The sequence below is a fragment of the Drosophila suzukii genome, chromosome 3 (genome assembly GCF_043229965.1).
Source record: "Drosophila suzukii chromosome 3, CBGP_Dsuzu_IsoJpt1.0, whole genome shotgun sequence".
Taxonomy (NCBI): domain Eukaryota; kingdom Metazoa; phylum Arthropoda; class Insecta; order Diptera; family Drosophilidae; genus Drosophila; species Drosophila suzukii.
Window position 1 is genome coordinate 29,513,352 of NC_092082.1, and position 14,217 is coordinate 29,527,568.

General features: G+C 36.5%; 1 protein-coding gene across 1 annotated transcript; it reads right to left on the reverse strand.

Annotated features, from left to right (window-relative positions):
• Window positions 1-551: 551 nt before the first annotated feature.
• Window positions 552-14,129, reverse strand: CkIIalpha (casein kinase II subunit alpha). The gene is made up of 2 exons (XM_070996500.1): window positions 14,009-14,129; window positions 552-1,893 (listed from the first exon to the last, which is right to left on the reverse strand). The coding sequence occupies exon 2, from the start codon at window positions 1,755-1,757 to the stop codon at window positions 747-749; it is 1,011 nt and encodes a 336-aa protein (XP_070852601.1). The 5' UTR covers window positions 1,758-1,893; window positions 14,009-14,129; the 3' UTR covers window positions 552-746.
• Between the last annotated feature and the right edge of the window lie 88 nt (window positions 14,130-14,217).

A 14,217-nucleotide genomic window follows, 5' to 3' on the forward strand; every position in this document is an offset into this window, starting at 1 on the left:
TTGTCAAAAAATATTTTTGATTTTTTTTTTTGGCAAATTATTTTTTACATAAAATTAACCTTATAGCCTCTGCACACAGTTTGACAAAAAAAAGTTTACTTTCGGTGCCTGCAATAAACGCGTACGAATTCAAAAATAATGTTCACGCTTTTAGAATTATTTGCTAACAGTTTATTTTTACTGCTTTTTTGTGAATAATCAAGTGAGTATATAATACGTCTCAAAATGTACTTTTTTTTGTATTCACCAAACTCGAAAAAATTTCGTTTGGCCTCGTAAAAATAATTCAACTCTATTTAATCAATTAAAATGCCTTAGCCATCAAAGCTATAAAGGGCCATCGGGATTGACCAATAATGTTATAATATATCAATTTTATATTGATGTAATATATTCATCCAATTTAAATGAAATCTTCAACAAAGTGGAAAATATTGAATCACAGTATAACGTATAAAAAAACATACAAAAAAATTTGATTAGAATTAGAATAAGATATTTGGTTGAAATTTATATAATAATAATAAATAGAATATTCTGCAAAACATGAATTTTACTATAAGGACTTGGTGTATTTTGGTTTATTTCCCTATAAGACAGACAGATCATTAAATCGAGCTTTTTAAGACAGTAGCTTAATTTATTTTATTTCTCTTCGGAGTTTATATTTTTTGTAATTGTTATCATAAATGTTAAATGGCTGCTATCCCGATTTCGAAACACAGTATTCATCATAGTGAAAGAACTTATTGCTGATTATTGGGATTCATTTGTCCATTGACGATAGGTAAAAAATACGGATGAGCCATAGCTTCGCGAGCTGTGAGTCGATCCACGTGATCATAGCGCAATAGTTTATCTAGAAAATCTAGTGCTTCTGGAGAAACGAGGTGTTGGTTGTCAGAATGAACAAACCTTTCCCATCGTTTTCGTGAGTGACGTTGTAGAATGTCGTGAAATCTTGGATCTAAGTCAATATTGTATTTATCTAAATATGCATAGAGCTCTTCGGTGCCCAGCACCTTAGCAATGCGTACCAATTGATCATAGTTATCATGACCGTGAAAGAACGGCTCTTTTCGAAATATCATCGATGCCAACATGCAACCCAGTGACCACATATCAAGTGAATAATCATACATCTGGTAATCTACCAGTAATTCGGGTCCTTTAAAGTATCTTGACGCCACCCGCACATTATACTCTTGGCCGGGATGATAAAATTCAGCAAGTCCCCAATCAATAAGGCGCAGTTTCCGGTTTTCGTGATCGATCATAACATTATGAGGCTTCACATCGCGATGCATTATTCCCATGCTGTGGCAGTAGTCAAGTGCCTTAAGAAGCTCAAACAAATAGTAGCGAATCTCATAATCAGTTAATGTTTGATAAAGTTGCTTGAAATCGGTGTTATTGACGTGTTCAAAAATTAACGCCGGAGTCCTGGATACTGGATCCTTTACAACGGCCAACAGTGTAATAATATTAGTTCCTCCACGTAAGTTCTCCAAAATTTTTATTTCACGCTTAATCTTCTTCTTTTTCACGGGTTTCAGAATTTTGACAACGCACTTTTCTGTGGTCGTTATATTAATAGCCTCAAAAACCTCAGAATACTTTCCACGTCCTAATTTACGGACCAGTTGATAATCATCTTGATTGCCCCAATCAACGACATAGTTTTCATAGTCCCAATATTCATCTGGTTTGTGCGCATTCACATCTGTATACACACGAGCCGCACTGGGAAGCGTCATTTTTTTTAAATTGTCCCTTTTTTTTTCTTGAGCTTCAAAAATTAGTTTGGGATATATAAGTAAGTTCTTGTGAGTTGATTCTGTTTTTAGTCTACTGGTACTGGTCCTAACAGCAATATTAATATTGTACAACAGTCTGAAAAAAAGAAAGACAACCTTAATCAATTAATTGTATTGTAATCGGAATAAATAAATGTATGGTTGGTGTACACAAAAGATTCGCTGGACACAAATGAAATTCCAACATATCACTGTATTTATGGTAGCCACTGACATCATAAGAAAAATAATGTAGACAAATCGAAATTTTCGTAATATAAATGAAATGGCCGTGTTCTACAAATAATTTTGGGGCTATTCAATAATAGAATATGTGAAAAATGTTACCATTCGTTTATTATATCCGCAACTCGTAGAGTAAAAGGCTATACTAGATTCGTCGAAAAAGTATTCAACGTAGAAGGAAGCGTTTCCGACCTTGTAAAGTATATATTTTCTTGATCAGGATAACTAGTCGATTCGATCTTGCCATATCCGGTTTTCCGTGGGAAAGCTGAGATCTCGGAAACTATATTATTTAGAATGTTGGGATTAAGCAGCAGGGTGTCACACCCACTCTAAAGCCAATAACGCTAGGACCCGTCTAGCGCCCACATTTTCTAATATTTTGTAATGAACAGTCGGGATTGAACAAAACATAACAGTCTAGAAAAGGAACTTGTACTCCAAAATCGGCGAACAAAAGTAAACAGAAAACAAGGAAGAACGCTATAATCGAGTACCTTGACTATCAGGTACCCGAGACCAAATGGAAATGGAGATATGCAAGCAGCAGAGCGATATTGAAATGCGCCACCATTTAAGCGTTATGGGCGGTAGAGTGGGCGTGGCAAACTTTTTTTGGGTCAATCCATAGTTATTGACGAGACTAATACATTTCAGTTAAAATTTTGTATCTAGCGTAAAAATTGTGTGCGCCACAGAGTGGTCGTGGCATATTCGCGTAACAAACTTGCGCTGCGTCCGTGGCTATAAAATCCCAATTCTCTATCTTTGATAGTTTTCGAAATATCCGCGTCCATACTTACGATTTGTTGAAGTTTGTGGGTGGTTTGTGGGCGTTGAAGTGGTCGTGGCAAATTTTTTTTTGGGTCACTCGATAGGTATTGATGAGAACAATGCACTTCTGTTAAAATTTTTATTCTATTGGGTGGGCAAGAAAGTCATGTCGTTTTTTTTAGTAATCGTTTTTAATCTAATTTATTTACGACTAATCGAGCACCAGGGTCACACTTTTAAGTATCGTTTTAAAGCTTATTGTCTTAGGTACTATCGACGAAAATTTGGTAATTATTCGATAACATTTGTGGAAGCTATAGCAAATTAAACATGGAGGACCAAAGTGAGCATTTTCGGCATATTTTGCTTTTTTACTTCCGAAGAGGAAAAAAAGCGGTCGAAGCTCGCGAAAAATTGTGCGAAGTGTATGGTAAAGATGCCATGAGTGATCGCCAATGTCAGCGCTGGTTTGCCAAATTCAGGCTTGGAGATTTTGGAGTTAAAGACGCCCCACGTTCTGGTCGACCATCGGCCGTTTTTGACGAACAAATTCAGGCTTTGCTGGATGAAAACCGGCGCTATTCAACGCGGGAGATGTCAGAGAAGCTCAGTGTGTCGCATACAACGGTTGAAAACCATTTGAAGAAACTTGGCTACGTAAGCAAGCTCGATGTTTGGGTTCCGCATAACTTAAAGGAAATTCACCTAACTAAGCGTATCAACATCTGCTATTCTCTGCTGCAACGGATTAAAAACGATCCTTTTTTGAAGCGGATCATTACTGGCGACGAAAAGTGGGTTGTTTATAATGTCCAACGAAAAAGATCATGGAGCAAGAAAGATGAGCCAGCCCAAGCCACATCAAAGGCCGATATCCATCAGAGGAAAGTTATGCTGTCTGTTTGGTGGAATTGGAAGGGTGTAGTGCACTTTGAGCTGCTGGGACGGAATGAAACCATCAATTCAGATGTGTACTGTCGCCAGCTATCCAATTTGGCGGAAAAAATTAAAGAAAAGGAGCCGGCACTAGCTAATCGCAAGGGTATAGTCTTTCACCATGACAACGCTAGGCCCCACACATCTTTGGTCACTCGGCAAAAATTAACGGAGCTGAATTGGGAAGTGCTACCACATCCACCTTATAGTCCGGACTTAGCACCTTCAGATTACCATTTGTTTCGCTCTCTTCAAAACTCTTTGAATGGTAAAAACTTTGATTCAGATGAGGCTGTCGAAAACCACTTGTCTCGATTCTTTGCTGGAAAAGACCAAAAGTTCTTCGAGCGCGGAATTATGCAGCTGCCCGAGAGATGGTCATTAGTGGTCGAACAAAACGGCCAATACATAATTGATTAATTATAAGTCCTGATATAAATAAATCATCTTTGAAAATATTGAAAAAAACGACATGACTTTCTTGCCAACCCAATAGCATCAAAACTGTAGGAGCCACAGTTTCGGGCGGTTTGTGGGCGTGGCACATTGCTGAAACAAACTTGCGCTGCGTAAAAAGCTCAGAAATCTGCATGCCAATTCCTAATAATTCGTAACACCCTAGCTCTTCTAGTTTCCGAGATCTCAGCGACGGACTTGATCGACTCGTCTAGTAGAGGGGCGCCCAGTATTGTGGGACTTGATTCACAAGCAGCATTTCGATGCTGTTATTATGAAGATAACCCTAGGAGAAGATAGCGCTGGTCATGGACAAAGATTGTAAGTTTTAATTTTGCATTATTAAATATTTGTAGTCATATATAATGTATATATATATAATATATTATGTTTATATAATAGTTGCAAGCTGGCTTGGAAGTACCTGCGGGACAGCCTTCGGTACCACAACAAGGTGAGGAAGCAGAAGAGTGCAAGTGCTGGAGAAGGAGATCCTCTGGAGAAGGAGCATGCCGAGTGGGAATTCAATTCGTACATGGACTTCTTGCTGGAGGTAGGTTCTGGCCAAAAGAATTTGGTAACGTTGTACTAATCATTTGTATTATACCAGATCCACTAGTAGTGCGATCTGAGATAAGATCTCCATTGAAGAGTCACTGGACTCCACCACTATCAGCTACTTTGCAGCTGAAACGGAGCTGGAAGCCGCGCTAGCGGATGAGGTACTCGAGTAATTATATTCCTACGTAAGTTGCTCTATTCGTGTTTGGTTTTATAACATTTATATGATTTTATGTGTACTTTCATAGGGAAGAGGAAAAAGGCCGCCCCAAAGAAGAGAAGGCTGGATGTTGATGGCTCACCAACCGTGGTCATGTATGACATGCTGGGAGACTCCCTGCAGCATCAGCGGGGCTAATCCGTCTGTCCGTATGAGTAAGAGTGTCACGCCTACTCTAACGCCCACGAACCCATAATATTGATATTTATTAAGTTGGTTAACAATTATCTGCAAACATATGCTTAACTATGGATAAAATAGGGCACAAAAAAGGAGTATAATTACGAGTCTAATGATACAAAATGTCTTTATATACCAATCGGAAGAGTACTAATATTTAAATCAAATAACAATATATTATATAGGCTGTTGTTGTTACATATTGCACGATAATGTTCATGTTGGGCATAATTAGACCTGCACAAAGGCAAGCGCAATGGGCAAGTTAATCTTACGCAGTGCAGAGATCAGAAATTGCTTTTGTATAGATTCGATAATGGTTTGAGGCTCCTTATACTGTGGACTCCACACACAGCAATAATAATTCAAATTTTTTGGACCGTCGCTTTATAAAAGCTAACACACCCATGGCTTTGTTCACCATTGCAGTAATATGGCTATTGAAGCATAGTTTATTATCTTAAAGGACTCCAAGGTCATTCAAAGTGGAAATGCTGTCTAAGTTGTGATTACCAAAGCTATAGGAAACAAGATGCGGAGAGGAACGGTAGAAAGTCAAAAGATTTCATTTTGCATGGTTTAAGAAAAGGAGATTACTGTCGCACCACTTCTGAAATTCGTTGAGGTCAAATTGATGGCGTGAATGAAGGTACCAATGAGAATAGGAGAAAAAATTTTAACGTCATCGGTGTACATAAAATAGAAGAGTACGATACAACTTAAGGGAGATCGTTTATAAAAAGTATGAAAAGTAAAGGTCCAAGGTGGCTGCCTTGAGGAACAGCAGAAGTAACATCAACAATATGAGATACCTTATTCAAAAAAGTACTCGTTGGGTGCGGTTTGATAAATACGACTCTATTTGGGAATCCCAAATAAGAAAGTTTGAATAGAAGTAGTAAATGGTTTACCGAATCGAAAGCCTTGCTAAAATTCGTGAATATAACGTCAGTTTGTAGACGGTACTGAAACCCTCGATTAATCAAGTATGAGAAATCAAGAAGATTGGTCGTCGTTGATCAATGCCCAACAAACCCATGCTGAGAATGGGATATTAGGGAACTGCAGAGATGTTGCAGAAGGTATGATACTTTGGCAATGCCACGGTAATTTTTAATGTCCATTCGAGAACCTTTTTTATGAAGAGGTATTATGTAGGACTCATTCCAGATCCTAGGCAGGTAAGGCAAAGAGACTAATAAGTTGATAAACGTGTAATCGGAATTAACAGATTTTGCGCACATTGTTTTAAAATGCAGCTTGGCACCTTATCAGGACCAGCTTAGTATGAAACGCCAATAGAGGACAATCCTTCCAAAATGTCGCTCTCTGTTAAAGGGGATAAGAATATGTTTTTAGCGTGCGGTATGAATTAGGAATGCGGTGTAGTGGTGTTGTACGGTTTAGAAGAATAAGTTGTCTGGAAAAAAGAATCAAATAAATTTGAAATCACAGGAGCAGAATTTTTCAATTTTATTGAGTTAGCGAAGGGACGGAGGAAATGAGTTAGATTTTCGTTTAGAGCTAACAAAAGAGAAAAAATTGTTTTGGATCTATGCGATAGTTTTATTTACACTGTAAAAGGTATTGATTATAGGATTGACTATTTTCAGTAAGGAACTTGAAGCGGATGGAGGAGTAACGGAAAAAGTCAAGTAGAGATCCGGATATTTGACAAAAAAAACCATGGGGCTTGGAAGAAGGGGAAACAGCTAATGATGGGCAAAAAGCCCAGGATAAATGGATTTGTAAAATTGTAGGACAGCGGAATCCAAATCTTGGATTGCTAAAAAAAGACCAGGAAGAACGCTATAGTCGAGTACCTCGACTATCAGATACCCGTTACTCAGCTAAAGGAACCAAAGTGAAATGGAGATGTGCAAGCAGCAAAGCGAGATTGAAATGCGCCACCTACCGGCGGTAGACAGATTTAAGCGTTATGGGCGTTAGAGTGGGCGTGGCAAATTTTTTTTTGGATCAATCGATAGGTATTGACGAGACCAATACATTTCATTTTTTATCTAGCGTAAAAATTGTGGGCGCCACAGGCTTGGGCGGTTTGTGGGCGTGGCAAACTTTTTTTAGGTCAATCGATAGGTATTGACGAGAACAATACATTTCAGTTAAAACGTTTTATCTACCATCAAAACTGTAGGAGCCACAGTTTTGGGCGGTTTGTGGGCGTGGCACTCTGCTGAAATAAACTTGCGCTGCGCAGGAATCTCAGGAATCTGCATGCCTAATCCCAGTATTGTAGCTTATATAGTTTACGAGATCTCAGCGTTCATACGGACAGACGGACATGGCTAGATCGACTCGGCTAGTGATCCTGATCAAGAATATATATACTTTATGTGGTCGGAAACGCTTCCTTCTGCCTGTTAAATACTTTCCGACGAATCTAGAATACCCTTTTACTCTACGAGTAACGGGTATAAAAATAACCTGTCAATCCTCGAAGGGTACAAATTTAGACCAGTATAATCTGATTTCCGAAAACATTTTCTCAAACAAGCTATTAATAACCGCAATTTGTAAGAATGTTTTAAAAAGCTCAAAAGATATAGATAAAGTTGGGTGATAAGGATCTTTAGGAAGTCTACACCGGGATTCGATTCCCATACAGCTTAGACTGGTAATCAGATGTGTTATCCTCTAGGCCAGCTTCTGTACTTAAATAAATATATTTAAATAAAAAGGAAGAATTACCAATGTTGTAAAATGATACCACTCCAATGGTCTTCTGAATGTAGTTTTTCTTACACCGTATATACCAATGTTACACTATACAGCAAAATAAAAACAACTATTAAAACACCATCACTATTTTATAAAAAGCTGGTAGTTCTTACCATTCTTCCGCCAGGCTAGGAGGTCAAAGTCATAGGGTTATTTCACCTCTAAGTTTAGGTCTGCTAGCGTTAAGACCACTCCTTATGGAACTTGTGCCTTAGGAGGTTTGATGTGTACTTTCGTACACCTAGAGTCCCAACGTCTTCAACGTACTTCCACTCTAGCTGGATGTCACTTTTAAAAAGTGCATTTTGATAATTTCTATTTATACCCGTTACTCGTAGTGTAAAAGGGTATACTAGATTCGTCGGAAAGTATATACAGCTGTGTTCATTAAAATAGCAGTACGACAGAAGCGAAACTATATAACGGTTTATAAGCATAGTCCTTTTCGTTAGTTGATCGCTAGTATATTTCTTTTGTAGAATGTATCATAGAGACACAAAACAAGCAAAAACCCCATTAGATTTGGTCAGTTTTTGGGTTTCTTTCATATTTTTGCACACGAACAACATTTTGACTGTTCACCAAAATAGCAGTTTTTGCTTTTCTTCCAGGAAAAGTCCCGAAAATATTTGTAATTTGGTAAAAATGGGTTTTAATGAAGACCACTATTATAAATTGAACCATAATAGCAACTATAACTATAGGAAAAAATTAACTTTAGTGGGTAGAGGACCTCATTGCTTCAAAGGAGAAAGGAAAAATTGATTAAGCTTAGAAAGGAGGGCAAAACGTATCAACATATTCAGTGTCCTTTAAAATGTCCAGCCAATATGTCAATTATGAACCGAAGCCCGAAAAACGTTATGCGATACGGAAAACCACAATTATTGAGGACGTTCGCAATGTGCGCTTCAGCAAAACTTATCCTTTTGCATCCTGTAGGACTATAAAAGCGGATCTGAGCTTAAGAATCAGGGATGACACTATTCTCCGAAGTCTGTTTGCTGAAAATTCGAATTCGAAAGTCCACCAAAGGAGCCATTACTTTGTAAAAGACACCCCAAAGACAGGTTGAAGTTTGCCAAAAGCCACTTGAACTAGCCACTTTCAAAAGGTCGATATATCCTTTGGACAGATGAGTCTTAGCTGGTGTTTATCGGTGGAACAGGTTCAAAATAGTATGTCCGTCGACCACCAAACACCGGGTACCACCCAAAACAAAATCTCAAGACCGTTAAGCAGGTGGCCTTAAAATCATGGTATGCGCATGTTTCTCATACAGCAGTGTGGGCCCCATAAGTTTGATCGATGCGATCATGGACCAACATGTTTACGTAAATATACTGAGAAACTTCATTCTGTCGTATACTGATGATGAAATGTCTTTAATATGGACATTTCAGCAGAACAATGATTCTAAACACACCAACAAATTGGCCAAGGAATGGTTTAGCCAAAAACAAATTGTCGTAATGCTGTGTCCAGCACAGTCCCTGGATTTAAATTCGATTGAGAACTTATAGAGGGACATAAGCGTTATGTTGCCAAGAAATCCCCGACTTCTAAGCCACAGCTTTGGCAAGTTGTGCAGGTGGGATGGGGTCAGATTTCCCGCAAACGTTGCAAGGACTTGGTGGACTCCATGCCACGTAGGTGTTAGCATGTAATAGCCAATAAAGGGTATACAACAAAATATTTGGTCGTAATCAAATCGATATTTAGTAGGACTAAGTTATTTATGAGCCATATTGAATTTTATCATATTTTTCTTTTAAGACTGCTATTTCAATGAATACCATAATTCAGTCTTTCTTTTTTGTTATTATCCATAATTGCTAAAATATTGAAGTACCCAAAAAGAAAAAACAGCTAAATTATTTAAAAGTAAATAATTAAAACTGTTGTATTTAACTTTTGTTTCAATGTTGTGTTTATAATAGTGTTTGTCGATTTTATACGTGCAGGTCGTATACACTGCTATTTCAACGAACACAGCTGTATATTCTTGACCAGGATCACTAGCCGAGTCGATCTAGCCATGTCCGTCTGTCCGTCCGTCCGGATGAACGCTGAGATCTCGGAAACTATTAGAGCTAGGCTATTGAGATTTGGCATGCAGATTCCTGAGCTTCTTACGCAGCGCAGCAGGATGCCACGCCCACTCTAACGCCCACAAACGGTGGCTCCTACAGTTTTGATGCTAGAATACAAATTTTAACTGAAATGTATTGTTCTCATCAATACCTATCGATTTACAAAAAAAAAAGTTTGGCACGCCCACTTTAAAGCCCGCAAACCGCCCACAAACTTCAAAAAATCGTAAGTATGAACACGGATATCTCGGAATTATCAAAGGTAGAGAATTGGGATTTCAGATTTAGATTCCGTAGCTTTGTACGCATCGCAAGTTTGTTACCCGAATATGCCACGCCCACAAGCCGCCAAAACCTGTGGCGCTCACAATTTTCATGCTACGTAAAAAAATTTTAACTGAAATGTATTAGTCTCGTCAATACCTATTGATTGATATAAAAAAAAGTTTGCCACGCACACAAACCGCCAAAACATGTAGCGCCCACAATTTTCATGCTAGAAAAAAATTTTAACTAAAATGTATTAGTCTCGTCTATACCTGTCGATTTCCCCAACAAAAAGTTTGCCACGCCCACTCTTACGCCCATAACTCTTAAATCAGTCTACCGCCCACATAACCATATATTATATAGATCGCGGGTAGGTGGCGCATTTCAATCTCGCTTTTCTGCTTGCATATCTCCATTTCCCGTTGGTCCCTTTAGCTGAGTAACGGATATCTGATAGTCGAGGCACTCCACTATAGCGTTCTTCCCTGTTTTCTTTAAAATTACCATGTTACAACAACGTATCTATGAATTTAATTATTTATTTATAGGCATATATTTACTATACAAAATTCACTAAATATATTTTAAGAGTTGGATAACTATAAAAAAAAGTTATTTAACTACAATCCATTAGTTGGGTCCGTTCTACGTTTTTTTTATAGTTATATGATTATTTTTATAGTAATTAAAACGTAGTGGGTTTACGAATTACGTAAGAGTAACTATTTGGTAGAAAAATTGACAATTCTAATTCAAAAAATCAAAAAATACATTTTTTTCAAAAATGTTTAATGGAATGATTTGTTCACCCTTAAGAATTTTTCAAAAAGTGAAAATCTTGGAAAATGTACAATTTTTAAGTTGTTTGAAATTAAATGGGTGAAAGTTGAATTTATTTAAAGCTTATTCATGGATTGATTTGATTATTTCATTTGTTGTTCGTTTCAAATTGCACTCATGCTAAAAATAATAATCGCGGTATGGTGGTCGAAAGGGTTTTGCAAAACTTAAGCAGGTAATTAAAACATCAACTTTTTGAACGGTTCGCCATTTTCTAGAATTTGAATATATGGTTACCCGAGCACAAGTTTTACCTTATTTTAACCACTTTTTAGGGTTTTGGGAATAAGGGGTATTTCCGCAACCTGCTCTAATTTTAAGCCTGAAACACTGTTAGCAATTTAAAAAATCGCTTTCCCCCTCTAAAAAGTGTAGAAAACGACACGGAAAATTAGTCTATTGTTATGTGAAGTGAAGTGAAAAGATATTGGCTGTTTTTAAATGACAGTAAAGTACTTTCATAGTTATGTTTCAAAGTGTATTAAAGCAAAGTGGCATTGCACGAAATTCTGACTGTTTTGTGCACCCTTGTGAATTTTTTTGACAGTGTCTTTTAAGACTTGTTTGATATAAACCGCTTATGTTTTTTGTTAAAAATGTTTTTTGAGGGGTATGTTTTTTTAGTCCAAAAATTGTATTCTATGGGGTGGGAAACGAATACAAAATAATTTAAAACTTAAAAATGTTCACTGAAGGGCGGGTAGACAAATCATTTCATAAACTTTTTTTTTTGAAAAATTCAACTTTTTAGTTTTTTAAATAAGGTGAAAAACTCAAAAGTAATATATTTTCTTAAGTTTTCCCTTTTTCAAAATTCTGAAGGGTGAACCAATTATTCCATGAAAAAATTAGATTTTAAGGTTTTAGAAATCAAGCAAAAACACCTGTTAACGATGTGAAGGGTCGTGACGATCGCACCTTTAACATACAAAACTTCTGAAGCGTGCCGAATGTGCAAATTTAAGGCAGTGTAGTTAAATTTTAATCGGAACACCGGATCTTAGCAAATGCGGTGTTAATAGACGCGAATTTTGAGTAAAAATACAAATAGACTAATAAACTTGAGTATATCACCAACGGCCTAACAGATAAAATTTTCTAAAATTTCAACTTTTTGATTTTCACAAATGTTTGAAATTTTATATTATGGAGACTAGATGTGGACAAAAAATTAAAATGTGGACAATAGTGGGATAACGGTGAACGAACGTTAACGTTTTCAAATTTCATTTTACCCGACCCAGCTTCATTAAGCTCTGGAAGCATGCTCTTCGACCAATTTTCGTTTGAATTGACTTAATTTTTTATATTGGTCCTAACTGACTAAATGTTCATCCGATTAAATACTATTTGTTTGCTGCAAACAGAGTTCTGAACACCACAACACCCACCTAAAAACTAAGGCTAGGCTGTCGCGGTTTTAGTATGGATTGGGCATGTACGGAAGTACAGTTTTAAGTTTTACCAGGACAGCAACCCAAAGTAAATTTTCAAAGTACGCTATTGGCATTATAAAATCAAGTATCCAAAAGAAATGTTTTTTTCAGTGGAAACATGTTTTAAAGATTTTATCAAACATGACAAAGGAGTTGAACAAATTTTTAATATATGTTTTAACACTAGTTTTAGGGATTATGTTGCCTGCAAGAAATAAGATGCGGCACGTAAAGCCACTTTTATTATATATTTTAATTTTAAATGTTAATTAACGGAAATAAAAATAAAATAAAACAAGTCAATATAAACTAATATAAAACTGCAAGCTAAATTTTGTTGATACCTTTCTTAGTTTAGGAGAACTTTGGTCTTACATTTAATTCTATTTCTGCACGAAATAAGCTGAGATCCACTGTACATGGGTAAGACGTAAGTTATTCTAGATAATTTGTACTTTTATTTGACACCTTGGTCATTCAAATATTCCTTTTAAATACACTCCCATGTACATATGTATCTAGCGTTAAGTTAAAAGTGTACACTGCAAGATTTACGCTGTAAGCCACTATAAATCCCACATAAATATTAGCACAGGAGATAGAGCAACAGTCTTGAAAATTTAGTTGAAAATGCTGGCTTTGCATATAATTAAGTTCATCACTGTAACACGCTATTTTAGACGTTTTATTATCTGCATTGATCTTCTTTTAAACATTCAAAGATTACTCTTCAAAACATTACAAAAAGGGGTGCCACAAAAATCAATTCAGCACTTAGTCGTGTAAAATTTATATTGATGCACCCACCATGATGAATCTTAAAAACCAGGCCGAACAACATACCTAAACTTAAAAGGGTGTTCATAATAATTAGACGGTTTCCCAAAAGGATTTGGATGATAGCTGCGTCCCGCAAAGTATCCAATGGAAGTTCGAAAATGAACGCCGGGTACGATCCTCAACGATTTCGACTAAATTTATATAATACACAATTTTAGAGATGCACATATATATATTTTATATTTACTTGCATATATATAAATACATAGATTTAAATGTCTGTGTGTATTAAGCGAAATTGCAAGTTCCCTACAAATTTGTGAAAACATATATACGTATATATACATATGCATGTGTAGGCATTTAATTTTAAATTTAAATATATGTATTTACAAAACTGATAAAACAAAAATATACACACACCAATATTATCATAATGATTCGCGAACGAATTTAAAAATAGAATTCACCGGTTTGTGGTCTAAAAAAGAATAACACGCAGATATTCAGGTGTACATCCATATGTAAGATGCATAGCCATTTCACATAAAAAGTACAGAATAATGAATCAGTTTTACACGTATTGTACTTGTATTATCAAACATGGCATTCAGCGTTAACACACTTTGAATAACTTTTAAAACAAGAGGCGTGTTTAAAAATATACGTCATGGTACTTACGTCTTTGTAAAAGGCAGCGTGGCTGGTTAGAGTGACAATATTTTAGAAGGTTAATCTAAACGGCTGTCCATTACAGAATTGGTGCTGCATAACAACACAAAAGGCTGTCAAGATGGAACAACAAATCATCAACTTGCCAGAAACAATGGAATTAGAACGTAATTTTTTTGATTTATTAATTATGGCCAGTTCTGGTTCTGGGTTAAGCC

Excerpts from the sequence above, each read along its gene's own strand:
- CkIIalpha (XM_070996500.1), bottom strand. The coding sequence starts at position 1,757 with ATGACGCTTCCCAGTGCGGCTCGTGTGTATACAGATGTGAATGCGCAC.